We start from the raw sequence: 24,898 nt of genomic DNA, 5'->3' as shown, positions 1-24,898 counted from the left end.
ACACACACACTCTCACACACTCACTCACACACTCTCACACACACTCACTCTCTCACACACACTCACTTACACATACACACTCACACACACTCTAACACACACTCACTCTCACACTCACTCTCTCACACACACTCACTTACACATACACACTCACACACACACTCACTCTCAAACACACACTCTGTCACACACTCACTCTCAAACACTCTCACACTCACTGTCACACACTCACTATTACACACTCTGTCTCTGTCTCCCCCTGCTGGTGGCCGTCTGAACTACAGTAACATATAAAGTTGATTATTACTGTTCCTCCAGTTTATTTGCTGAACGCCCGTCTGTGATCATTAATAAAGGACACTGTGTGTTAACCAGCAGTCAGGTCTCCATGGTAACAGTTGCTGGGATCATTCCTCCAGTTCATACTGGAAATTAAACCGTCCTCCACATGTGCTTTAATGGAAGTGATAGAGACAAACTGTCGTTGTTTGACAGTAGATTTCTGACACATTCACAGTCTTTAGCGTCAATATTCACTTATTTGTTATCAATATATTAATTATTAGATTTAATCTGCATTGTTTACATTCCTGCCTCAGTCTGAGAACATGGATCCAGTTAGAACAGCTGATGCTGATCAGTGAGGCTGACAGGTAATCAATAACAGATACATCTGCCAGTAATCATTTATACAAAGTAAACATCAACATGTTTGTTTTGATCTGGACTGTAAACGTTGTAAACGTTGATCAGGACGATTCACTCTGGAAGTAAAACAGTGATCTGATATTTATCCATCAGCTGATTGATAAACACTGATATCAGCTGATCAGGACTGTCTGCATCACGCTAACAGTTTCCCTCTGCTGCCAGTGTTTGTGCTAAGCTAAGCTAAGCTAAGCTAAGCTAAGCTAAGCTAACCGCACACAGGAAAAACACAGAAGCACAACAAGATGAACAGACTGAAACCTTTAATAACAACAAAACAGCACAGCGTGTGTGTGTACAGGTGTGAGTGTGTGTACAGGTGTGTGTGTGTGTGTGTGTGTGTGTAGTGTGTTCAGTGTGTGGAGAACTTGGGCAGCTGGTTTCCCAGTATGACTCGTCTCTCCACTCCCTCCTCTGAGATGGACGCCAGTCTGACCACACCGCCGCTGGAACCGTCTCTCTCCATCGCCAGAGACAGAGCTGAGAGACAGACAGGTGAGAGACAGACAGGAGAGAGAGAGACAGACAGGTGAGAGACAGACAGACAGGTGAGAGAGAGACAGGAGAGAGACAGACAGGAGAGAGACAGGAGAGAGAGAGACAGACAGACAGGAGAGAGAGAGACAGGAGAGAGACAGACAGGAGAGAGACAGGAGAGAGAGAGACAGACAGACAGGAGAGAGGGAGACAGACAGACAGGAGAGAGAGAGACAGACAGGTGAGAGACAGACAGACAGGTGAGAGAGAGACAGGAGAGAGACAGACAGGAGAGAGACAGGAGAGAGAGAGACAGACAGACAGGTGAGAGAGAGACAGACAGGTGAGAGAGAGACAGACAGACAGGTGAGAGAGAGACAGACAGGTGAGAGACAGACAGACAGGTGAGAGAGAGACAGACAGGAGAGAGAGAGACAGACAGACAGGTGAGAGAGAGACAGACAGGTGAGAGACAGACAGACAGGTGAGAGAGAGACAGACAGGTGAGAGACAGACAGACAGGTGAGAGAGAGACAGGAGAGAGACAGACAGGAGAGAGACAGACAGACAGGTGAGAGAGAGACAGGAGAGAGACAGACAGGTGAGAGACAGACAGACAGGTGAGAGAGAGACAGGAGAGAGACAGACAGGAGAGAGACAGACAGACAGGTGAGAGAGAGACAGGAGAGAGACAGACAGGTGAGAGACAGACAGACAGGAGAGAGACAGACAGGTGAGAGAGAGACAGACAGGAGAGAGACAGACAGGAGAGAGACAGACAGGAGAGAGACAGACAGACAGGTGAGAAACAGACAGACAGGTGAGAGAGAGACAGGAGAGAGACAGACAGGAGAGAGACAGACAGACAGGTGAGAAACAGACAGACAGGTGAGAGAGAGACAGGAGAGAGACAGACAGGAGAGAGACAGACAGGAGAGAGACAGACAGACAGGAGACAGACAGACAGGAGAGAGAGAGACAGACAGACAGGAGACAGACAGACAGGAGAGAGAGAGACAGACAGACAGGAGAGAGAGAGAGACAGACAGGAGAGAGAGAGAGAGACAGGAGAGAGAGAGAGAGACAGACAGGAGAGAGAGAGACAGGTGAGAGAGAGACAGACAGGTGAGAGAGAGACAGGAGAGAGACAGACAGGAGAGAGACAGACAGGAGAGAGACAGACAGACAGGAGACAGACAGACAGGTGAGAGAGAGACAGACAGGTGAGAGACAGACAGGAGAGAGACAGACAGGAGAGAGACAGACAGGAGAGAGACAGACAGACAGGAGACAGACAGACAGGAGAGAGAGAGACAGACAGACAGGAGAGAGAGAGAGACAGACAGGAGAGAGAGAGAGAGACAGGAGAGAGAGAGAGAGACAGACAGGAGAGAGAGAGACAGACAGGAGAGAGAGAGAGACAGACAGACAGGAGAGAGAGAGAGAGACAGACAGGAGAGAGAGAGACAGACAGGAGAGAGAGAGACAGACAGACAGGAGAGAGAGAGAGAGACAGGAGAGAGAGAGAGACAGGAGAGAGAAAGAGAGACAGACAGGAGAGAGAGAGAGAGACAGGAGAGAGAGAGACAGACAGGAGAGAGACAGACAGGAGAGAGAGAGAGAGACAGACAGGAGAGAGAGAGAGAGACAGACAGGAGAGAGAGAGAGAGACAGTCAGGAGAGAGAGAGAGAGACAGACAGGAGAGAGAGAGACAGACAGGAGAGAGAGAGAGAGACAGACAGGAGAGAGAGAGAGAGACAGACAGGAGAGAGACAGACAGACAGGAGAGAGAGAGAGAGACAGGAGAGAGACAGACAGGAGAGAGAGAGAGAGACAGACAGGAGAGAGACAGACAGACAGGAGAGAGAGAGACAGACAGGAGAGAGAGAGAGAGACAGACAGGAGAGAGACAGACAGACAGGAGAGAGAGAGACAGACAGGAGAGAGAGAGAGAGACAGACAGGAGAGAGAGAGAGAGACAGGAGAGAGACAGACAGGAGAGAGAGAGACAGACAGGAGAGAGAGAGACAGACAGGAGAGAGAGAGACAGACAGGAGAGAGAGAGAGAGACAGGAGAGAGACAGACAGGAGAGAGAGAGAGAGACAGACAGGAGAGAGAGAGAGAGACAGACAGGAGAGAGAGAGACAGACAGACAGGAGAGAGAGAGAGAGAGACAGACAGGAGAGAGAGAGAGAGAGACAGACAGGAGAGAGACAGACAGACAGGAGAGAGAGAGACAGACAGGAGAGAGAGAGACAGACAGACAGGAGAGAGAGAGAGAGAGACAGACAGGAGAGAGACAGACAGACAGGAGAGAGAGAGACAGACAGGAGAGAGAGAGAGAGACAGGAGAGAGACAGACAGGAGAGAGAGAGAGAGACAGACAGGAGAGAGACAGACAGACAGGAGAGAGAGAGACAGACAGGAGAGAGACAGACAGACAGGAGAGAGAGAGAGAGAGACAGACAGGAGAGAGACAGACAGACAGGAGAGAGACAGACAGACAGGAGAGAGAGAGACAGACAGGAGAGAGAGAGAGACAGACAGGAGAGAGACAGACAGGAGAGAGAGAGAGAGACAGACAGGAGAGAGACAGACAGACAGGAGAGAGAGAGACAGACAGGAGAGAGAGAGAGAGACAGGAGAGAGACAGACAGGAGAGAGAGAGAGAGAGACAGGAGAGAGACAGACAGGTAAAGTAAACAGTATATTTCAGTGTGTTTAGTTTAAATAGTTGTCAGGTTAAAGTTCTTGCAGCAGCGGGCTGCAGCTCTCAGCATGCCTTGCGGCAGAGGGGTGCAGCTCCCAGCGTGCCTTGCAGCAGCGGGCTGCAGCTCCCAGCGTGCCTTGCAGCAGCGGGCTGCAGCTCCCAGCATGCCTTGCGGCAGAGGGCTGCAGCTCCCAGCATGCCTTGCAGCAGTGCGTACCTGCAGCAGTGAGCTCCAGACACTGGTCTTTAGTGAGTCCTGGTTTGTAGTTGGAGTCCATGAAGCCGTAGATGTAGGTGCTGCCGCTGCCGCCCACCGACACCGGCTGCCTCACCAGCATCCCACCAATAGGAACGCAGTACACCTGACACACACACACACACACACAGAGACACACACACACACACACACGTAGTTTGATCAGCTGTTCATAAACAGTTTATTATATCAGTGAGTTCAGGATCAATAAGATCAAACTAATCTATTTTATTGATTTTATAACATTTTCATCTATTTTTATTGATCTATTAGTTTTATTGCTGTTGTTTATTGATCTCTAACTGTTTGGTTGTTTGTGTTATCAGCTGATCAGTCATCTGTCAGTTGATTGATATTTACTATTTTTCATTATTGATCAATTAAACGTCATCAATCAGTATAAATGTGAAGAGTTCAGACAGTAAACAGCAGCAGGTCATTGATCGTGTAGCTGCAGCTCCACCTGCTGGCCGTAGAGACGCACTGCTGCACCAGACGGGGGGGGGGGTGTAACAGGTGCACAGTGAACTCACATGTCTCTGTTTAGCATCTTCAGGTTATGCTAACCTGTTGTTGCTAACTTTGGAGCTAACCTGTGTGTGAGTGTGTTCTGTATATTTACCACCAGACTGAAGACTCACCGTTAACCTGCTCCTCCCTCTGCTCCGCTCACATCCACCCTCACGTTCCCGCCACTCTTTCCTCGCTCGCTACGCAAACATACTAACCGCTGCTATTCCTCAACGGAGTAACGCTAACGATACTCAGCGTTATTTTTAGCATTAAAAACTATCCTGACGGGGTTCATTAAGACCATGACTGACACGGTGTAGCTGTGTGTGTGTGTGTGTTAGTACAGGTGTGTGTGTGTGTGTGTGTGTGTGTTAGTACAGGTGTGTGTGTGTGTGTGTGTGTGTGTGTGTGTGTTACCTGTCCTCCCTTCCTGCGGTCCCAGCCTGCCACCAGTATCCCAGCAGTCAGCTCTTCTCTGTAGCGGTAGCAGCTCGCTCTGAACAGATTGGCGGCCGTCTCCACCAGCGGGGGCTCGTCCAGCTCGATGCTGGGGGGGGGGGGCGGAGCCAGAGATCAGGATTAACCACAGCTGATTGGACACTGATACCTCACCAACATACAGGTAACAGGTGATGAAGTCAGAGCAGGTTGTTGATGTTGATGTCTCAGGTGAGGATGTACCTGTGGAAGCCCAGCTGGTAGGTGACAACGTCAGCGATGGCCTGAGTGTCAGCAGCTGATCCAGACCTGAAACACACACACACACACATGATGTCAAACACCTGCTGACAGGAGGAGGAGGAAGAGGAGGAGGAGGAAGAGGAGACTGACCTGCAGCAGAAGATCCGGTCGTGGATCGGAGTCAGTTTGTCTGTGACTCTGTTAGCGATGTAAGCTCTGAGAGAGAGAGAGAGAGAGAGAGAGAGAGAGAGAGAGAGAGAGAGAGAGAGAGAGAGAGAGAGAGAGAGCGATCAGCTGACTATCAGCAACCAATCAATAAACACGTGAGGAGGAAGAGTGAGGAGGAGGAGGAGCAGACAGCAGCGGTGTGATTTCTTACCCGGTGGTCGTGCGGGAGTCGGCACCGATCACCACTCCTCCATCATACTCCACCGCCATGATGGTGGTCTGATACACAGAGACAACAGATCAATACCAGTACAGTGTTCCCAGTGTTCCCAGTGAAACCAGCAGTCAGGTGTCTAATCATTCCTCCAGTTCATACTGGACATTCAAACATCCTTCACAAACATCCACCGTGTTTAAAGGTTGATGTGAAGCAGAGATCAATGAAGCTGATTATACCTGATTAACAGCTGATCTGATCAATATCTAAACTACTGGAGGAGCAGTCTGACTGTACACCGGCAGCTTCACCGGGACACTAACCTGAATTAACACCAGTGTTCACTAGTGTTGTTTAGCATCCAGACAGGAAACTGCTGGGATTTTAACGGAGTCAATGATCGGACACAACAACTCTGAGCTTCTTTACGTTTTCTCGTCTAACGCGGTTAAAAGTCGTGTTGACCCGGTGAGCTCATTGTCGGACAGTTAGCTTGTTTATCCCGCTTTATCACACTGATTTACACGTTTGTCTGCTGTAAACAGAACTTTCTGTTTCACACCTTCTACCGGGACTCAGTCCAGCCCGGTTCGGTCCGGCTCGGCCCGGTTCTGTCTTCTGCTGGACTAGAATATTAAACATTTAGCCGTTAGCCGCCGTTAGCTGCTGCTGCAGAAGTGCTGTCTCATTCAGCCGCTGTTTACTGTTTAAAACGGCTCCACCGGGACAGACCCGGACCCGACCCGCTGCCTTCCGGTCCCATAGATCCAGTACTCACCCCGGTGCTGACTTCCTGGCCGATCCAGTCCGGGACCAGGTCGTTTTTAGAAGAAATCTGCTGCCCGAAGTGGGGCATCATCGACAATGTTGCCGCCATCTTGTCTCTATATGTACGAACTGACGCGTGAGCGAGGCGCCGCCCGTAAATACCGCGAGATTACGACAGCGCCCGTAAATGCCGCGAGATTACATTAACGTGAAGTTAAGAACATTTTTTATACATTTCAAACATTACAGTATATTATACAAAAAAATATCTTTCATATTATCACACTGAGAAATGATCATTTCAACATCTTCCATCTTGTAATAGTTTTTTGTCGGTTGTTGTCTTGGAAGCAGTCAAACATGTTGTAGTTCGGGTGTCAGTTATGATCTGAAGCTTTATGGATGATATTTACTGATCAGTCAGAGCTTTGAGTCTTTATTACACTAAAACAACACAACTGACAGTAAATACATTCAGAGAATACATGAGAAATAGATTCAGTTTGTGTTTAACAGAAAGTTAAATGTAATAATTTATTACAGGAACAGAATCTGTGATACTTTCATGTGAGTTTCTTTTGTTTTATTTGGAATCAAATATTTCACTGACTCATCTATCATCATCTAGATATAATAATATAATATCTCACTGATTGTTTTACCTCCAAACCAACTTATTAGTACATTCTGTTACCATTTCACACTTATTCTGATGAATTAAAGAAATTCATTAAAGCCTCCAGTGTGAACAAAAACATAAATACTACTACAATACTACTACTACCACTACTACTACTACTACTAATAATAATAATTTTTCTTCTTCTTCTTTAGTGACATAAGAGACATAAGTTTGCAGAGGAGAAATAAAAACAAACAAACAAACAAACTGAGCGAGGTGAGACCAGTTTGTTGCTTTATATAAAACACAGAAAGCATCGAGACACAATGTAAAAGACATTTAAATACAATTAAACATCAAGAGTTATAGTTTTAGATCATATAAATATTTCCAACAAAAACAGTTATTAATGTTTTTGACAGATTAGATTTATTAGATTAAAATCTAACTGATCTCCTTTGTGAAAACCAGGAAGTTGAGTTTGAAGCTAAATAAAAATAAAATCTGGCAAATAAAATATACAGATGTGTTAAATAAAGCTGGTGACGTCATATCAGACATATAATACATGTTTCCAGAATAACATGTTGAAGCACTAAAACAAATAAAGAGCAGTTTGAGAGGAGCAACAACAACAACACGGTGTTTTTTTTTCTTCCGGCATGTGAGCGGACACCTCTGCAGCGGGGTCCTGCGGGAAACAGGAAGACAAGGTAAACAGCTTCTTAAATGTCGGATAAACCTCACTTTAAGACTCATTTCTTCATGTTTCAGCGCGGTTTCTTGCTTAGTGACAGTCAGTTTCATTTTCTAATGAAATATTGTTTGTTATAATGATATAAAAGCGGTGAATCGGCTCGTTTTTCCCGCCGCGCTGCGCCGTTTAAACCGACCGGAGAACCAGACTCCCTTTAAAAGACGCGTCATTTTAAATCCCGACATTTAACGTTTGATTAGTAAAAACACTCACATGATAGAAACTAACAGAAAAGCTTCTCTGACACCAGCGGACATGCTCTTCAATCCGGCAAACACATGAAACACCCAGCGGTTATCGATCAGTAATCAGTTATTGATTTTAGAAGGACAGCTGTTAACAGGCGATAAGGATGTGTTCATGAATGTTCTGCCTGTATAATAATAATAATAATAATAATAATAATAATAATAATAATGTGTTTCAGATGACGGTCCATAACTTGTACATATTTGACCGTAATGGAAACTGTCTGTATTATAACGAGTGGAACCGGAAGAAGCAGGCAGGAATCTCCAAGGACGAGGTGAACAGATCCATCAATAAAACATCTGTCAATAAAAACACATCTGTCAATAAAAACACATCTGTCAATAAAAACACATCTGTCAATAAAAGACATCTGTCAATAAAAACAAGTCTAATCTAATGATGTTGTGTGTGTGCAGGAGTTTAAGCTGATGTACGGGATGCTGTTCTCCATCCGCTCATTCGTCAGTAAGATGTCTCCTCTGGACATGTATCCTTAAACATCACCTGTCTGTCTGTCTACCTGTCTGTCCACCTGTCTGTCTGTCCACCTGTCTGTCTGTCTGTATACCTGTCTGTCTACCTGTCTGTCTGTCCACCTGTCTGTCTGTCTGTCTGTCTGTCCACCTGTCTGTCTGTCTACCTGTCTGTCTACCTGTCTGTCTACCTGTCTGTCTGTCCACCTGTCTGTCTGTCTACCTGTCTGTCCACCTGTCTACCTGTCTGTCTACCTGTCTGTCTACCTGTCTGTCTGTCCACCTGTCTGTCTGTCTACCTGTCTGTCCACCTGTCTGTCTACCTGTCTGTCTACCTGTCTGTCTGTCCACCTGTCTGTCTGTCTACCTGTCTGTCCACCTGTCTACCTGTCTGTCTACCTGTCTGTCTACCTGTCTCCCTGCCTGTCTGTGGTCCTTAGCAGCCTGTCTGTGTGCAGGAAGGAGGGCTTCTTGTCCTTTCAGACCAGTAAGTATCGTCTTCATTACTACGAGACTCCCAGTGGACTGAAGTTCGTCATGAACACTGACCTGTCTGTCAGCAACGCCAGAGACACACTGCAGCAGATCTACAGCAACGTAAGACACACACACACATATACACACATACACACTGTAATACACACACACACACACATATACACACACACATATACACACTGTAATACACACACACACACACATATACACACTGTAATATACACACACACATATACACACACACATACACACACACACACATATACACACTGTAACACACACACACATATACACACACACACATATACACACTGTAATACACACATATACACACTGTAATACACACACACACACACACACACACATATATATATATGTATCACTCTACCTGTCTGTTTCTAACCTGTCTGTCTCTCAGCTGTATGTGGAGTACATCGTGAAGAATCCGGTCTGTGTTTTGGGAAACAGTTTGGACAGCGAGCTGTTCAGCAGCCGACTGGACTCCTTCATCAGAGCGCTGCCGTACTACAGCCCCCGAGCTGCCTAACACACACACACACACTCACACTAACACACACACACACACTGTAACACACACACTCACACTAACACACACACACACACACACACACACACTGTAACACACACACTCACACTAACACACACACACACACACACACACACACACTGTAACACACACACACACATGTCTTGTATTGATTGTGAACGTTGATATTTTCTGTGTAGAATCATTAAAGTGTGAAACGTCTCCGCTGATGTTTGACTGTTTTTCTTTATTTAGACTCAGATGATAAATATAAACCTGCTCATGTTCACTATTAATATGATTTTAATCAGAGCTGATCACCTGACAAACACGCCAAAGATGCTTCTGGCCTACTGCACATGCTCAGTAGCGTTTCTCCCACTGGCCCCGCCCCCGAGACTTTACATCACGATGACATCATGGATTTTTAAGTCAATTAATTTAATAAACATAAAACCTGCATGGATCAAAAGTTCAGAACAGAAAGAGTCATCAGTGACCTAGTCAGCACTGGGAGGCACTGGGAGGCACTGGGAGGAACTGGGAGGAACTGGCTGAGCAGCAGCATCCTATCAGCTCTATTTATACATCCATGAATCAGATGAGCAGGTGTGAATCTTTCCGATCAACATGACGTGAACTGGTCAGTAAGTTTAATGAGAAGCAGCTGATCTGTGTGGACCAATCAGAGCGCCCCCTGCTGGATCAGAGCAGCCGTTATGTAACTGCACAGTCTGACCTGCTGAACACACACACAGATTAACTGATGAACACACTGACAGCTGTCACACACACACACACACACACACACACATACACACATATACGCACACACACACACAGTGACCTTCATCAGTGGAAACAGTCTGACGACGGATTTAAACGTCTTTTTGTTCTGAGTGTCAAACTTCTTCTCTGCTTTATAAAGAGGCGGGTAGCAGGTTTACCTGCAGACAAGTGAGCCAGATGTTTCCCACAATGCACCAGCAGTCCAGCAGGTGGCGGTAGAGTCTGCAGGCTGGTTGTAGTCCAACAACAATCAATAACAAGAAGTTTATAATTATTGATTATATCAATCAGGAAGCTCTGGGTCTGAAGAGTGTCTTAAACCTGCATGAATGATTGATTGATTGATTGATTGATTGATTGAATGAATGAATGATTGATTTGGGCTCTACAGTCTTGCTCAGGAGTCGGCTGGTCAGTTTTTACAGTCAGTTCATTTTGTTTTAATGGTTTTAAGCCTGTTTTTCACGAGTCAAAATTAGCATTAGCATTAACCAAGCTAGCAGCTAGCAGCTAGCATTAGGGTCAGCTCCACCCTCTCTTCCAAATATGGTCACTTCTGGCTCCGACAATCAAAGATGGCGACGGTCAAACGGCTTGAAAACAGCCGTCCACAGACGCCACCCACTGGTCTGTGGACTGGGGGGGGGTTAGGTGACCGGGTCTCATTCTCAGTGGGGGGGGGGGGGGGGTTAGGTGACCTGGTCTCAGTGGGGGGGGGGGGGTTAGGTGACTTGGTTCCAGTGGGGGGGGGGTTAGGTGACCTGCTTCCAGTGGGGGGGGGGTTAGGTGACTTGGTTCCAGTGGGGGGGGTTAGATGACCTGGTCTCAGTGGGGGGGGTTAGGTGACTTGGTTCCAGTGGGGGGGGGGGGTTAGGTGACCTGGTCTCAGTGGGGGGGGTTAGGTGACTTGGTTCCAGTGGGGGGGGGTTAGGTGACTTGGTTCCAGTGGGGGGGGTTAGGTGACCTGGTCTCAGTGGAGGGGGGTTAGATGACCTGGTCTCAGTGGGGGGGGGGGTAGGTGACTTGGTTCCAGTGGGGGGGGGTTAGGTGACCTGGTCTCAGTGGGGGGGGTTAGATGACCTGGTCTCAGTGGGGGGGGTTAGGTGACTTGGTTCCAGTGGGGGGGGTTAGATGACCTGGTCTCAGTGGGGGGGGGGACAGACTGTGTTCAGCTGACAGCAGAACAAAGACTTTCATTGTATTTTGACTGTAGTGAAGATCAGATGATCAGGTGATCAGGTGATGTATTGATCCATAGTTCACACCACAGTGTTCATGGGAAACGTAGGATCAGAGCAGATTATTTAAGGACAATAACTTTACTATGTTACACTAGACTGATGAGACTGTTATCATTCTATATTCAACACTGTCAGGATCAATATCAAATATCAGATATCAAATATGTTTCATTGATAAATGTTATCAGACAGTAAACCTGAACTTCTGATCAGTCAATTAATCAGCAACTCATTTTATAATTGATTTATAGTTTCAGTAATTTCATCCTCAGGATAATGTGATCAGAGAACGATCAATCAACTAATTGATCAATTAATATGCAGATTAACCGTCAATGTAATTAATAACATTGGAGCTCGTCTGCCACACGGACGGTTAACCTCAGAGTGTCCTTCATCACTAAAACACAACAGGATATAAAGCAGACTAATCAATCATAGATGTGATTATTGATCTGTGAGGCGAAAGGAAATGAAGTTTAAAAAGTGAAGAAGAAGATTTCAGAGACGCCGGACCAGAACCAGAGAGTTTAATCTGCTGCTGTGATGCGTTCAGGCGTCTGTAAGAGACCGGTTAAAGTGTGTGTGTGTGTGTGTTTATGTGTGTGTGCGTGTGTGTGCGCGTGTGCGAGAGAGATTAGTGTCGGATAAATTCGGGAAATGGGCGAGAGGCCATATCTGACATCTGTACACAGACTTTGTTATTTTGGTGGTTCAGGTTTTAATCCGCGGTCATGATATCTGAGCTCTGATTGGTGGGATTATTCTTCTTATGAGCGGCTGAGCAGACAGACAGATGAACAGCAGACAGACAGACAGACAGGTGGATCCACACCGACGGCGGCGACAGCAGAGACTCACCTGTAACCAGGTAGGACTGTTTGCAGGGGGCTGATGGGAACTTGGTTTTGTCTCCATGGAAACGGCTAACACGTTAGCCGCAGCTAGTTTATCAGATGTGTTTAAGGACCGTTCGGCTTTAAAACAGTGTTAAATGTTGTAAGAGTCATAATAATAATTAATAATAATTAATAATTAGATGTATTTAGTGATTAATGCTCATAAAAGTGAAGGTAACCAGTGTACAGCAGTGCTTCTGTCCCAGTAAACCACAGTAAACCAGTAAACCAGTACATCTGTTGACATCTTATTAACAATCATATTAATACTGTAAACGCTCCTTTAATCAGACTGCTGATGACATCACATGTTGAGTTTACTGTTAACACACAGTAAAAACTCTACTGCTGGATAGATTCATGTATAATAATCATCATATTCGGATCGTTATATTTGTGAGTAAAGCGTAACCGAGGATCACCAGACACAGAGACGATCACTGCTTACATGTGGCACGTTATTCACCATCAACGAGACTCATTTCTCTCACAAAGAAAGTGATAAAAACCCAAACTGGGGGGTTTTTATTCAGAGAGTTCGGTATCTGGTAGTGTACAAACAGACAGAAGGTAAAGAAAAAGGTTTGTCAGACTCTTATAATAACAACCGGAGTCTAACAAACACTTTTAGTGGACGTACGGGGACGTTTCCCTGTCGGATTACATTACAGCCGGTTAAACAGCTGCTGGCTGAAGCTCTCTCTCAGTACTGGACCAGTTCCATAAACTGTCCCCATTAGTCCCTCACACACATAAAAACACGGGAAAATAGAGTTAAGTTTCCCATAAGAAGCATAAACGGGCAGGGTTTTTGATTTCAGTGAAAAATTTAAGAGCAACCAAGCCGAGGAAGAGGATTTATTATCTAGATCCTTTAATATGGAGTTAAACTGTCCGACAGTAATCAGTTCTTTGTTCCAGAGGGAAGCAGCAGCATATTTTTATTCATTTTTTATTGATATTTTTGACATTTATTTGTTAAATTGTTTGGTGTGTGTACCGTGAATTACCCACAAATCACTGTACATGTCTGTAAATCTGGTTTTTATTTGTAGATCATGTGACACACGTTCGTGACTGTTATTGAGACTCTTTTCTCTCCGTAGAACAGCTAACATGTTAGCCACTGCTACTTTAGTTAATGCATGTTTAAAATTAAAAATGCTTTCAGAATGTTTTGAGAGCTACTAACAACGCTAACATTTCTAGCATCTGTGTTCTCTTTTAGCAGTTAGCTTTAGCATTTATCCAAGCTAGTAGCATTAGAAACAGAATCCTCCAGGATTTTTATCAGCCATCTGTCGTTAGCACTAGCTTCGACGTGTCAAACATCGTTAGAATAATCCTGTATTTTAACAGTATTAGCATTAGCATCTGGATTTAATCTTAAGTAATTAGCTTCTTGATTTTGCTGCCATTGTTAGCATTAGCTTCCTTGTTGTCTCTCATTGCTAGTGTGTTCTGATGGTTTCTTCGTTAGCATTAGCCTCCACTGTTATCTTTCCATTGTTAAAATTAGCTGTTATCTTTACATTGTTAGCATTAGCTGTTATCTTTCCATTGTTATCATTAGCCTCCACTGTTATCTTTATATTGTTAGCATTAGTTGTTATTTTTACATTGTTAGCATTAGCTGTTATTTTTACATCATTAGCATTAGCTGTTATCTTTACATTGTTAGCATTAGCCTCCACTGTTCTCTTTATATCATTAGTATTAGCTGTTATTTTTACATCATTAGCATTAGCTGTTATATTTACATCGTTAGCATTGGCTTTAATTGTTTGCTGCCAGCATTAGCCTCTGCTGTCACGATGCTAATATTAGCCTCTTTTGTTGTGATGCTAACATTAGCCTCCTTGCTCTGCCAGGGGCAGCCATGTTTGCGGGCCGGGCGTCAGTGGGCGGAGCCGCCGGGCCATCAGCGGCGGTGGGAGGAAAAGGCGGGAAGTTCTCAGTGGAGGAGCTGTACGGCTTCAACAAGAAGATGAAGGTCAACAGAAGGGATTCTACCAAACAGGAGCGAGGCGAAGGCAGGAAAGAAATGAAGGACAAAGAAGAATCACTGCTGGCGGCGCAAATCCTCGACGCCGCCCGGAAGCTGATGGAGACACGACGCCTCGAGATCTACCTGAAGGAGTGTGACATCACCATGCAGCACAGCAGCATGCCCTACAGGTGAGACAGGTGGATAACCTACAGGTGAGACAGGTGGATGCTGTACAGGTGAGACAGGTGGATAACCTACAGGTGAGACAGGTGGATAACCTACAGGTGAGACAGGTGGATGCTGTACAGGTGAGACAGGTGGATGCTGTACAGGTGAGACAGGTGGATAACCTACAGGTGAGACAGGTGGATGCTGTACAGGTGAGACAGGTGGATGCTGTACAGGTGAGACAGGTGGATAACCTACAGGTGAGACAGGTGGATGCTGTACAGGTGAGACAGGTGGATAACCTACAGGTGAGACAGGTGGATAGCCTACAGGTGAGACAGGTGGATAGCCTACAGGTGAGACAGGTGGATGCTGTACAGGTGAGACAGGTGGATAGCCTACAGGTGAGACAGGTGGATGCTGTACAGGTGAGACAGGTGGATGCTGTACAGGTGAGACAGGTGGATAACCTACAGGTGAGACAGGTGGATAGCCTACAGGTGAGACAGGTGGATAGCCTACAGGTGAGACAGGTGGATGCTGTAGATAACGAGTGTCTGTAGAAAAGAATGAGAATCATAATAATAAACTTTATTAACAACAGTTTTCAAACGTTCCAAACTGCTTTAAGAAGTTAAAATATAATATAATATTTAAGTTCTACAATGAAGCAGGAAAATCAGACATAAAAAATAAAACAATAAAACAATAAAAAAGAACCTAGATTACAATAATAACAACAATAAACAACAATAATAACAACAATAAACAACAATAAACAACAATAATAACAACAATAAACAACAATAATAACAACAATAAACAACAATAGTAGCAATAAAATAACATTTATTCAACAATCTCAACATGTGAAATGTGAAAAAATTTGAATTACAAACACAGAATGTGTAGAAATATAAATCTAAATGATGAAATAAAACATGACTGCATGTGATTCAGTAGCTGACAGCAGATGCAGCAACAGATAAACAACTTATTTATTTATTTATTAGTATTATTTAACCACATAAATCAGACTCATGTTGTAAACAGTAAACAATAAACAGAGCAGTAACGACGAGCTAACAGAGAGATTATAACGATGGTTTTCCTGCTCGAACTGAAAACTGTGACAGCATATCTGGGAAATCCACAACGGGACAGTTGATGTGAGAAGAGTCAGAGTCTGTGTGCAGCTACTGGTCTAATCCACATTAGTGACACCAAACCTTCAGCCTCGGGCGTCACAACTGTGCTTCAGCTCTGACAGGTCAACTGGTTAACACACACACACACACACACACACACAGCAGAGAGGCGTGCAGAGGCGAGGGCGTGATGGAGAGAAGAAGAAGAGTGGGGGGAGGGTCTGAAACTCTTCTTCTCTGTCTTCAGATGATCTGATCCTTCACTGCAAAACTATTTCTATTCTGTTTCTACTGTTTCTGCTTTATTTCCTATAAAAACGACGTCGATCAGCTGATTTAAAACATGAAACTGGTCTACATGCTGGTGAGATGTTTATTAAGTCCTCAGTAGGAACCAAAACCTGTAAATACTCCAAACCTCCAGTTGTTCTGGATCACTGAGTCTCTGGTCCACAGTTGCATCAAGTGTTTGGACCAAGCAGGAACCTCTGGGTCTGAAACATGAAGCCAAAAACTGCAGTTCCTCTAATGGGCACATGAGGCTCCAAGAACGAGTCAGTCCCCATAGACCCCCAAGGACCACATAGACCCCCATAGACCCCCATAGACCACATAGACCTCCATAGACCCCCTAGACCACATAGACCCCCATAGACCCCCATAGACCTCCATAGACCTCCATAGACCCCCATAGACCTCATAGACCTCATAGACCTCCATAGGCCTCCATAGACCCCCATAGACCACATAGATCACATAGACCTCCATAGACCCCCATAGACCACATAGACCTCCATAGACCCCCTAGACCACATAGACCTCCATAGACCTCCATAGACCCCCATAGACCACATAGACCTCCATAGACCCCCTAGACCACATAGACCTCCATAGACCTCCATAGGCCTCCATAGACCCCCATAGACCACATAGATCACATAGACCTCCATAGACCCCCATAGACCACATAGACCTCCATAGACCCCCTAGACCACATAGACCCCCATAGACCCCCATAGACCTCCATAGACCTCCATAGACCCCCATAGACCTCATAGACCTCATAGACCTCCATAGACCCCCATAGACCACATAGACCTCATAGACCTCCATAGACCCCCATAGACCACATAGACCTCCATAGACCTCCATAGACCTCCATAGACCACATAGACCTCCATAGGCCTCCATAGACCCCCATAGACCACATAGATCACATAGACCTCCATAGACCCCCATAGACCACATAGACCTCCATAGACCCCCTAGACCACATAGACCCCCATAGACCCCCATAGACCTCCATAGACCTCCATAGACCCCCATAGACCTCATAGACCTCATAGACCTCCATAGACCCCCATAGACCACATAGACCTCATAGACCTCATAGACCTCCATAGACCCCCATAGACCACATAGACCCCCATAGACCCCCATAGACCTCATAGACCTCATAGACCTCCATAGACCCCCATAGACCTCATAGACCTCATAGACCTCCATAGACCCCCATAGACCACATAGACCTCCATAGACCTCCATAGACCTCCATAGACCACATAGACCCCCATAGAACCCCATAGACCTCCATAGACCTACATAGAACCCCATAGATTTCCGTAGACCCCATAGACCCCATAGACCACATAGACCTCCATAGATCCCCATAGACCTCCATAGACCTACATAGACCCCATAGACCCCATAAACCCCATAGACTCCCACAGACCCCATAGACCCCACAGACCCCATAGACCCCCATAGACCCCCATAGACCCCATAGACCTACATAGACCCCATAGACCCCATAGAAACCATAGACCCCATAGACCCCCATAGACCTACATAGACCCCCATAGACCCCATAGACCCCATAAACCCCATAGACTCCCACAGACCCCATAGACCCCTCAGACCCCAAAGACCCCCATAGACCCCCATAGACCTACATAGACCCCATAGACCCCATAGAAACCATAGACCCCATAGACCCCCATAGACCTACATAGACCCCATAGACCACATAGACCCCCATAGACCTCCATAGACCTCCATAGACCACATAGACCCCCATAGAACCCCATAGATTTCCGTAGACCCCATAGACCCCATAGACCTACATAGACCCCATAGACCCCATAGACCCCCATAGACCTACATAGACCCCATAGACCACATAGACCCCATAGACCCCATAGACCCCATAGACCCCATAGACCCCCATAGACCTACATAGACCCCATAGACCACATAGACCCCCATAGACCTCCATAGACCTCCATAGACCACATAGACCCCCATAGAACCCCATAGATTTCCGTAGACCCCATAGACCCCATAGACCACATAGACCCCATAGACCCCATAGACCCCATAGACCACATAGACCTCCATGTTAAAATGTTCAGCCTACAGCAGCAGTAAACATGTTTACAGTCTGGTTCAGGACCAGTTTAGATCTCTGTAGCTAACAGCTGCAGCTGTACTGATCATCCTATATATAACTCACCTGTTTACTGTTAATTAAGACTTAATGAAGACCTCTTTGAGTGACAGGCGGTCGCTGTTAAAGGCAAGTCGCTACCACGTCGTTAGGTAGCGTAACCATGACGTAACCCCAGAGTACAGACGTAGCCGTCGCTACGTAACATTTTGGTCCTGATGTTGTTCAGTGTTTGTTGAACTGAAAGATCCTGTCAGGAGTCATTTTTTTCCAGTAAGTACATTTTTGTTTTAATGGTTTTAAGCCTATTTTTCATTATTGAAAATTAGCATTAGCATTAGCATTAGCATTGGCACAGTTAACCATGAACTAAATGCACTAAGTGCTAACCAAGCTAGCAGCTAGCTAGCTAGGGTCCAAATATGGTCACTTGTGGCTCCAAAATTCCAAGTGGCGACGGTCAAAATGCCAAACTCAAGGCTTCAGAACAGGCGTCCACAAACCAGCGGCTGAGGTCACCGTGACGACGTCCGTTATTTATACCGTCGGTGGTTTGGACGCCGGTATCCTCACCTGCAGGTCTAGTTTACATACATAAAGGTTTTCAGTAGGAACCAATGAGCTTGAAGCATTTAAATTATATACAGTAATTATTTAAATGAGCAGGAATAAAACCTGAAATTGGAGTTTAATATAATTACCTGCTAATTTCTACACTGTTAAAACAAAACTGCATCCGATTACTGTGAAAAAGTCAGAAATTCTCAATAAAAAAAGTCAATTTTTGAATAATTACTCATCAATTCGTAAGTTAAACACGACATCAAACGACTAGAGTTTGGTGGAAATAATTCTTTATGAAAATAAGTCAAATTATTTTCACAGATTATGTGATAAAAAGTGAGAAACGTCATATTTCCATCACGTTTTCCACACGGTTTGTTTGAGCTTTGACTGCCGCTCTTTTAATGACCTCATCTCTTCGTGTCTTCTTCTTCTGCGCCGGTTTAACGGCACCGACGGGAGACTCGGCGCCGCCTGCTGTTTATCTGCAGACGATTAAAAAACAAACACTGATGATTTTCTGCAGAATATTTGAGCTGCATGTGGATGAAACTTGACTCTCTCTCTCTCTGTGTGTGTGTGAGCCATGCTCGCTCGCCCAGGGAGCAGTGGACCGGCTCACTGTGAGCAGACGGGGGGAGGGAGGGAGGGGGGGGGGGGGGGGGGGCGAGCAGTGGACCGGCTCACTGTGAGCAGACGGGGGGGGGAGGGGCTCTCTCTCTCTGTCAGCTGTAGAGGACGGACGCTTGATTCACTTCTTCTTTCATTCCTCTCTCTGTCGCTCTGCCTCGTCCTCTTCCTCTGCTCTCCTGCCGACCGACCGCCGGGCCGGACGCTCTTCATCACCTCCTCCTCCTCCTCCTCCTCCTCCTCCTCCTCCTCCTCCTCGTCCAGCTGTGCGATGTGTCGGACAGACGACGGGATGCTCTCCGCCGGATAGAGACTAACAGAAAGTTGTGTGTGTGTGTCCTATGATGGGACCCACGCAGCCTCTGATTGGCTGATTGATTTTAAAGACTTAAAGTTGACATCCCACTCATGAGTTCTTTCCATCGTCACCATAGCAACCGGCGACCTTGGCGGCAGCGGCGGCGCCACCTTTCTGATCTGAGATTTTAAAGCTCGTTACTGTAGCGACCAGGATGCAGGTGTCCATAGCGTGTAACGTGGGCGGCGGCGGTGGCGGCGGCGGCGGCGGGGGCAGCGAGCACCCCCTGAAGGAACGGCGGATGGTCAACACCAGCAACGCGCCCGCCTGCCAGGCGAAGGTCAGGGCAGAGCCGTCCAATAGGACCACCCTGTTAGGCCACGCCCACATGAAGGAGGCCATTGGTCGCCATAGCAACATGAAGTACAGGTGAGGCAGAGAGTGAGAGTGACACAGAGAGACGGAGAGAGAGAGAGAGGCGGTCACATGACCACAGACAGGTGCAGCGTGTTTACTCAGGGTCACATTTCATCTGTGTGTGTGTGTGTGTGTGTGTTACAGTGTGTGTGTGTGTGTGTTACAGTGTGTGTTACAGTGTGTGTGTGTGTGTGTGTGTGTGTTACAGTGTGTGTGTGTGTGTGTATGTGTGTGTTACAGTGTGTGTGTGTGTGTGTGTGTGTTACAGTGTGTGTGTGCGTGTGTGTGTGTGTGTTACAGTGTGTGTGTGTGTATGTGTGTGTGTGTGTGTGTGTGTGTGTGTGTGTGTTACAGTGTGTTACAGTGTGTGTGTTACAGTGTGTGTGTGTGTGTGTGTGTGTGTGTGTGTGTTACAGTGTGTGTGTGTGTTACAGTGTGTGTGTGTGTGTGTGTGTGTGTGTGTGTGTGTTACAGTGTGTGTTTGTGTTACAGTGTGTGTGTGTGTTACAGTGTGTGTGTGTGTGTGTTACAGTGTGTGTGTGTGTGTGTGTTACAGTGTGTGTGTGTGTGTGTGTGTGTGTTACAGTGTGTGTGTGTGTGTGTGTGTATGTGTGTGTGTGTGTTACAGTGTGTGTGTGTGTGTGTGTGTGTGTTACAGTGTGTGTGTGTGTGTGTGTTACAGTGTGTGTGTTACAGTGTGTGTCTGTGTGTGTGTGTGTGTGTGTGTGTGTGTTACAGTGTGTGTGTGTGTTACAGTGTGTGTGTGTGTGTGTGTGTGTGTGTGTGTGTGTTACAGTGTGTGTTTGTGTTACAGTGTGTGTGTGTGTTACAGTGTGTGTGTGTGTGTGTTACAGTGTGTGTGTGTGTGTGTGTTACAGTGTGTGTGTGTGTGTGTGTGTGTGTTACAGTGTGTGTGTGTGTATGTGTGTGTGTGTGTTACAGTGTGTGTGTGTGTGTGTGTGTGTGTTACAGTGTGTGTGTGTTACAGTGTGTGTGTGTTACAGTGTGTGTGTGTGTGTGTGTGTGTGTGTGTTACAGTGTGTGTGTGTTACAGTGTGTGTGTGTTACAGTGTGTGTGTGTGTGTGTGTGTGTGTTACAGTGTGTGTGTGTGTGTGTTACAGTGTGTGTGTGTTACAGTGTGTGTGTGTTACAGTGTGTGTGTGTGTGTGTTACAGTGTGTGTGTGTTACAGTGTGTGTGTGTTACAGTGTGTGTGTGTGTGTGTGTGTGTGTGTTACAGTGTGTGTGTGTGTGTGTGTGTGTGTATGTGTGTGTGTGTGTTACAGTGTGTGTGTGTGTGTGTGTGTATGTGTGTGTGTGTGTTACTGTGTGTGTGTGTGTGTGTGTGTGTGTGTGTGTGTGTGTGTGTGTGTGTTACAGTGTGTGTGTGTGTGTGTGTGTGTGTGTGTGTGTGTGTGTGTGTGTTACAGTGTGTGTGTGTGTGTGTGTGTGTGTGTGTGTGTTACAGTGTGTGTGTGTGTTACAGTGTGTGTATGTGTGTGTGTGTGTGTGTGTGTGTGTGTGTGTGTGTGTTACAGTGTGTGTGTGTGTGTGTGTGTGTGTGTGTGTGTGTCTCAACGCTCCGGCTCGCTGACGGCTGCTGCATCTGATCAGACCTATGGATTAGCTGTAGGTATTGATTGATTGATTGTCTGATGAACCTGATCCAGTAACATGTTTGATTATTGATGATCAGGTTAAATATTTATGGTCTGGAGTCAGATATTGATACTCTGATAGTCTGAGACTGTACGCCACTCGTCTATCACTGATATTGATGACCCAGTTTACAACGTGATGACTTTAACTTCACCTTGATCAAATATTGACGAGTCGACCTCAGACTCAGACGTGGATATTGACGACTCGGACTCACACAGTAAATATCAGCATTTTAACCTCGACACAGACATGAATATCAATGATCTGGACTTTAATTCTGATACAAGATCAATGACTGACTCGGACTCAGGCCTGAATATTGATGACTTGATCTCGGACGTGATTATCAATGACTCTGAGTGGATTTAAACGTCAACAGGATATTGACGAATTGGACTCGAACGTGAGAATCAATGGCGTGGACTTGGACCTGCACCCATGACTGCTGAGTATTGATCTCTGGACTCAGACGTGAATGTCATTGATTGGGTTTTGACTTTAATATGACTGAGACTTGAATATCAATTACTCGGAATATTAACGATCTAGATTTGACCTCTGACGAAAATATTGATGACTGGAACTCTCTCACGAATCTGACACAGCTGCTCTTGTTGATATTAAACAGCTGCTCTGTGTCTCAAATCAAACGTGGCTGTCGTGTACTTACTGAAATCGCAAGTTAGCATTAGCTAGCATTAGCATCCGCGCTACCAAATCCTCACAGACTGCTACATTAACCCAATAAACATACTGATGGTTTAGATCCAACAGCAGTACAGTGGTGCTTAGTGCTAAAACACACATATATAACAGTTTGAAAGTGGTCCCTCCCCTTCCGCTACGTAGCCAAGATGGCGACCATTGAGAGCGAGAATTGTTGTTTTGAGTTCACCATCCGGGTTCTCACGGTGTGTTTTTCCAGACTTCGCACTTACACACTGAAGATATGAAGTGTAAGTAGAGAAGTGGTTTGAGACACAGTTCTGGACTCAGATGGACCTGAATATGAAGGACTTCAGCTCGGACTCGGAGGTGAATATCGATGACTTGGACTCAGACGGGATAAACGTCTCTGACCAGTAACTCCAGTATCTCCCAGTACGGACAATAACAGAGACTTCAGATTCAGCCTCAGTGTGGACAGACAAGACAAACACTGTCTGTCTGATCACCTGTCTGTCTGATCACCTGTCTGACTGATCACCTGTCTGTCTGATCACCTGTCTGTCTGATCACCTGTCTGACTGATCACCTGTCTGTCTGATCACCTGTCTGTCTGATCACCTGTCTGACTGATCACCTGTCTGTCTGATCACCTGTCTGACTGATCACCTGTCTGACTGATCACCTGTCTGTCTGATCACCTGTCTGTCTGATCACCTGTCTGTCTTTAATGTCTATAAATTCAGTTAAAACAGCTGAACTGGTATTTTTAGCTTTTCTATCAGACTGTCTGATGCTGCTTTGTCTTAGTTCTGCTGACTTTCCCTTTCTGTACTTTCTGTCAAACACACACACACACACACACACACACACACACACACACACACACATACACACACACACACACACACACACACACACACACACACACACACATACACACACACACACACACACATACACACACACACACACACACACACACACACACATACACACACACACACACACTCACACACACACACACACACACACGGTATTACGAGAATAATCTTGATTCCAACAACTGTACTTATTTCCTAATGTAAACACTCTACCATCTGTGTGTGTGTTGATCTGCTGCCCTGATTAAACTCATGATCTACACACACACACACACACACACACACACACACACACACACACACACACACACATACACACACACACACACACACACACATACACACACACACACACACACACACACACACACATACACACACACACACACACACACACACACACACACACAGACACACACACACACACACACACACATACACACACACACACACACACACACACACACACAGTGACCATTGACCTTTGCAGTCCTGATGAATGTATAGTGTGTGTGTGTTAATTAAAAGCAGAGGTTTCATTAGACGTAGCTGACTTCTGATTGGTTGATAGATGATTTGCTCGCCGTGAGCGTTGGCAGCTCCGAACGGATTAAAACCGGTCAGCGTGCCGCCGTGACGTGATTGGTCAGAAATCCTCCTGACTGACCACGCGGCTGGAGTAGGTTTAGTTTGTTGGTTGCTATGGTAACGAGCTGAAACAGGAAGTTCTTTCTTTCTTACTTGAAAGCTCTCTCTATGAAACTTTTGATTAATCCATTGACATTAAAGCAAAAAATGCCCCAAATTTATCCCCATTTTTACCCAGGATGCTTTGGGGGTAGACAAGTATCCCAACATGCATCTCACGTCAACCAGCGTTGATGGCGGAGGTTATAAATCAGACCATGGATGTGTTAACACAGCCGGTACGGCGCCTTGACTCAGCGTTGCTGCCTTTTTGTCTCAGTGGCCACTTGCGGTACTGCAGCTAAAAAATCCCCTGCGTCCCCGTAAACCACCTTTATGAGAAAGACGTCTGTAAACCTGCAGACAAGCTCAGTTATTACTGTGTTCCAGAGGAAACTCGTGGTACTGAAGCATGCGTCCCCGTAAACCACCTTTATGAGAAAGACGTCTGTAAACCTGCAGACAAGCTCAGTTATTACTGTGTTCCAGAGGAAACTCGTGGTACTGAAGCATGCGTCCCCGTAAACCACCTTTATGAGAAAGACGTCTGTAAACCTGCAGACAAGCTCAGTTATTACTGTGTTCCAAAGGAAACTCGTGGTAGTGAAGCATGCGTCCCCGTAAACCACCTTTATGAGAAAGACGTCTGTAAACCTGCAGACAAGCTCAGTTATTACTCTGTGTTCCAAAGGAAACTCGTGGTAGTGAAGCATGCGTCCCCGTAAACCACCTTTATAAGAAAGACGTCTGTAAACCTGCA

The 24,898-nt window shown here is 45.9% G+C and overlaps 3 protein-coding genes across 7 annotated transcripts in view; 2 read left to right on the top strand and 1 right to left on the bottom strand.

The window, feature by feature from the left end:
• Positions 1–954: 954 nt before the first annotated feature.
• Positions 955–6,639, bottom strand: psmb6 (proteasome 20S subunit beta 6). The gene is made up of 7 exons (XM_042401965.1): positions 6,511–6,639; positions 5,727–5,794; positions 5,498–5,563; positions 5,348–5,413; positions 5,084–5,213; positions 4,115–4,259; positions 955–1,188 (listed from the first exon to the last, which is right to left on the bottom strand). Exons 1-7 carry the CDS (start codon positions 6,607–6,609, stop codon positions 1,061–1,063), a joined length of 702 nt encoding a protein of 233 aa, XP_042257899.1. The 5' UTR covers positions 6,610–6,639; the 3' UTR covers positions 955–1,060.
• A 1,111-nt stretch (positions 6,640–7,750) lies between these two features.
• On the top strand, positions 7,751–9,725 carry trappc1 (trafficking protein particle complex subunit 1). 2 transcript variants are annotated; one of them, XM_042402030.1, is made up of 5 exons: positions 7,751–7,835; positions 8,307–8,405; positions 8,548–8,618; positions 9,063–9,201; positions 9,521–9,725. In XM_042402030.1, exons 2-5 carry the CDS (start codon positions 8,307–8,309, stop codon positions 9,647–9,649), a joined length of 438 nt encoding a protein of 145 aa, XP_042257964.1. In that variant the 5' UTR covers positions 7,751–7,835; the 3' UTR covers positions 9,650–9,725. The 2 variants fall into 2 exon arrangements, with proteins under 2 accessions (XP_042257964.1, XP_042257965.1); XM_042402031.1 differs by lacking the exon at positions 7,751–7,835 and adding an exon at positions 7,897–7,918.
• Positions 9,726–11,888: 2,163 nt separating this feature from the next.
• LOC121889648 (voltage-gated potassium channel subunit beta-3-like) overlaps positions 11,889–24,898 on the top strand; it is a 28,818-nt gene continuing 15,808 nt past the window's right edge. Inside the window, exons 1-3 of one of the 4 annotated variants that reach the window (XM_042401791.1) lie at positions 11,889–12,241; positions 12,398–12,550; positions 14,450–14,756. In XM_042401791.1, the coding sequence (XP_042257725.1) occupies positions 14,458–14,756 (299 nt within the window). In that variant the 5' untranslated portion in view covers positions 11,889–12,241; positions 12,398–12,550; positions 14,450–14,457. Of the gene's footprint in view, positions 12,551–14,005; positions 14,757–19,773; positions 20,252–24,898 lie in introns of those variants that run through there. The other 3 variants (XM_042401790.1, XM_042401793.1, XM_042401794.1) reach the window with 3 other exon arrangements.

This window comes from Thunnus maccoyii, chromosome 22 (assembly GCF_910596095.1).
Source record: "Thunnus maccoyii chromosome 22, fThuMac1.1, whole genome shotgun sequence".
Taxonomy (NCBI): Eukaryota; Metazoa; Chordata; class Actinopteri; order Scombriformes; family Scombridae; genus Thunnus; species Thunnus maccoyii.
This window is presented reverse-complemented; position numbering and strand designations above follow the sequence as displayed.

Excerpts from the sequence above, each read along its gene's own strand:
- psmb6 (XM_042401965.1), bottom strand. The coding sequence starts at position 6,609 with ATGGCGGCAACATTGTCGATGATGCCCCACTTCGGGCAGCAGATTTCT. Across the intron at positions 5,414-5,497 it reads GACCGGATCTTCTGCTGCAG|GTCTGGATCAGCTGCTGACA; the intron begins GTCAGTCTCCTC and ends TGTGTGTTTCAG. Across the intron at positions 4,260-5,083 it reads ACCGCAGGAAGGGAGGACAG|GTGTACTGCGTTCCTATTGG; the intron begins GTAACACACACA and ends TGTGTGTGTCAG.
- trappc1 (XM_042402030.1), top strand. The coding sequence starts at position 8,307 with ATGACGGTCCATAACTTGTACATATTTGACCGTAATGGAAACTGTCTG. Across the intron at positions 8,406-8,547 it reads CAGGAATCTCCAAGGACGAG|GAGTTTAAGCTGATGTACGG; the intron begins GTGAACAGATCC and ends GTGTGTGTGCAG. Across the intron at positions 8,619-9,062 it reads AAGATGTCTCCTCTGGACAT|GAAGGAGGGCTTCTTGTCCT; the intron begins GTATCCTTAAAC and ends GTCTGTGTGCAG.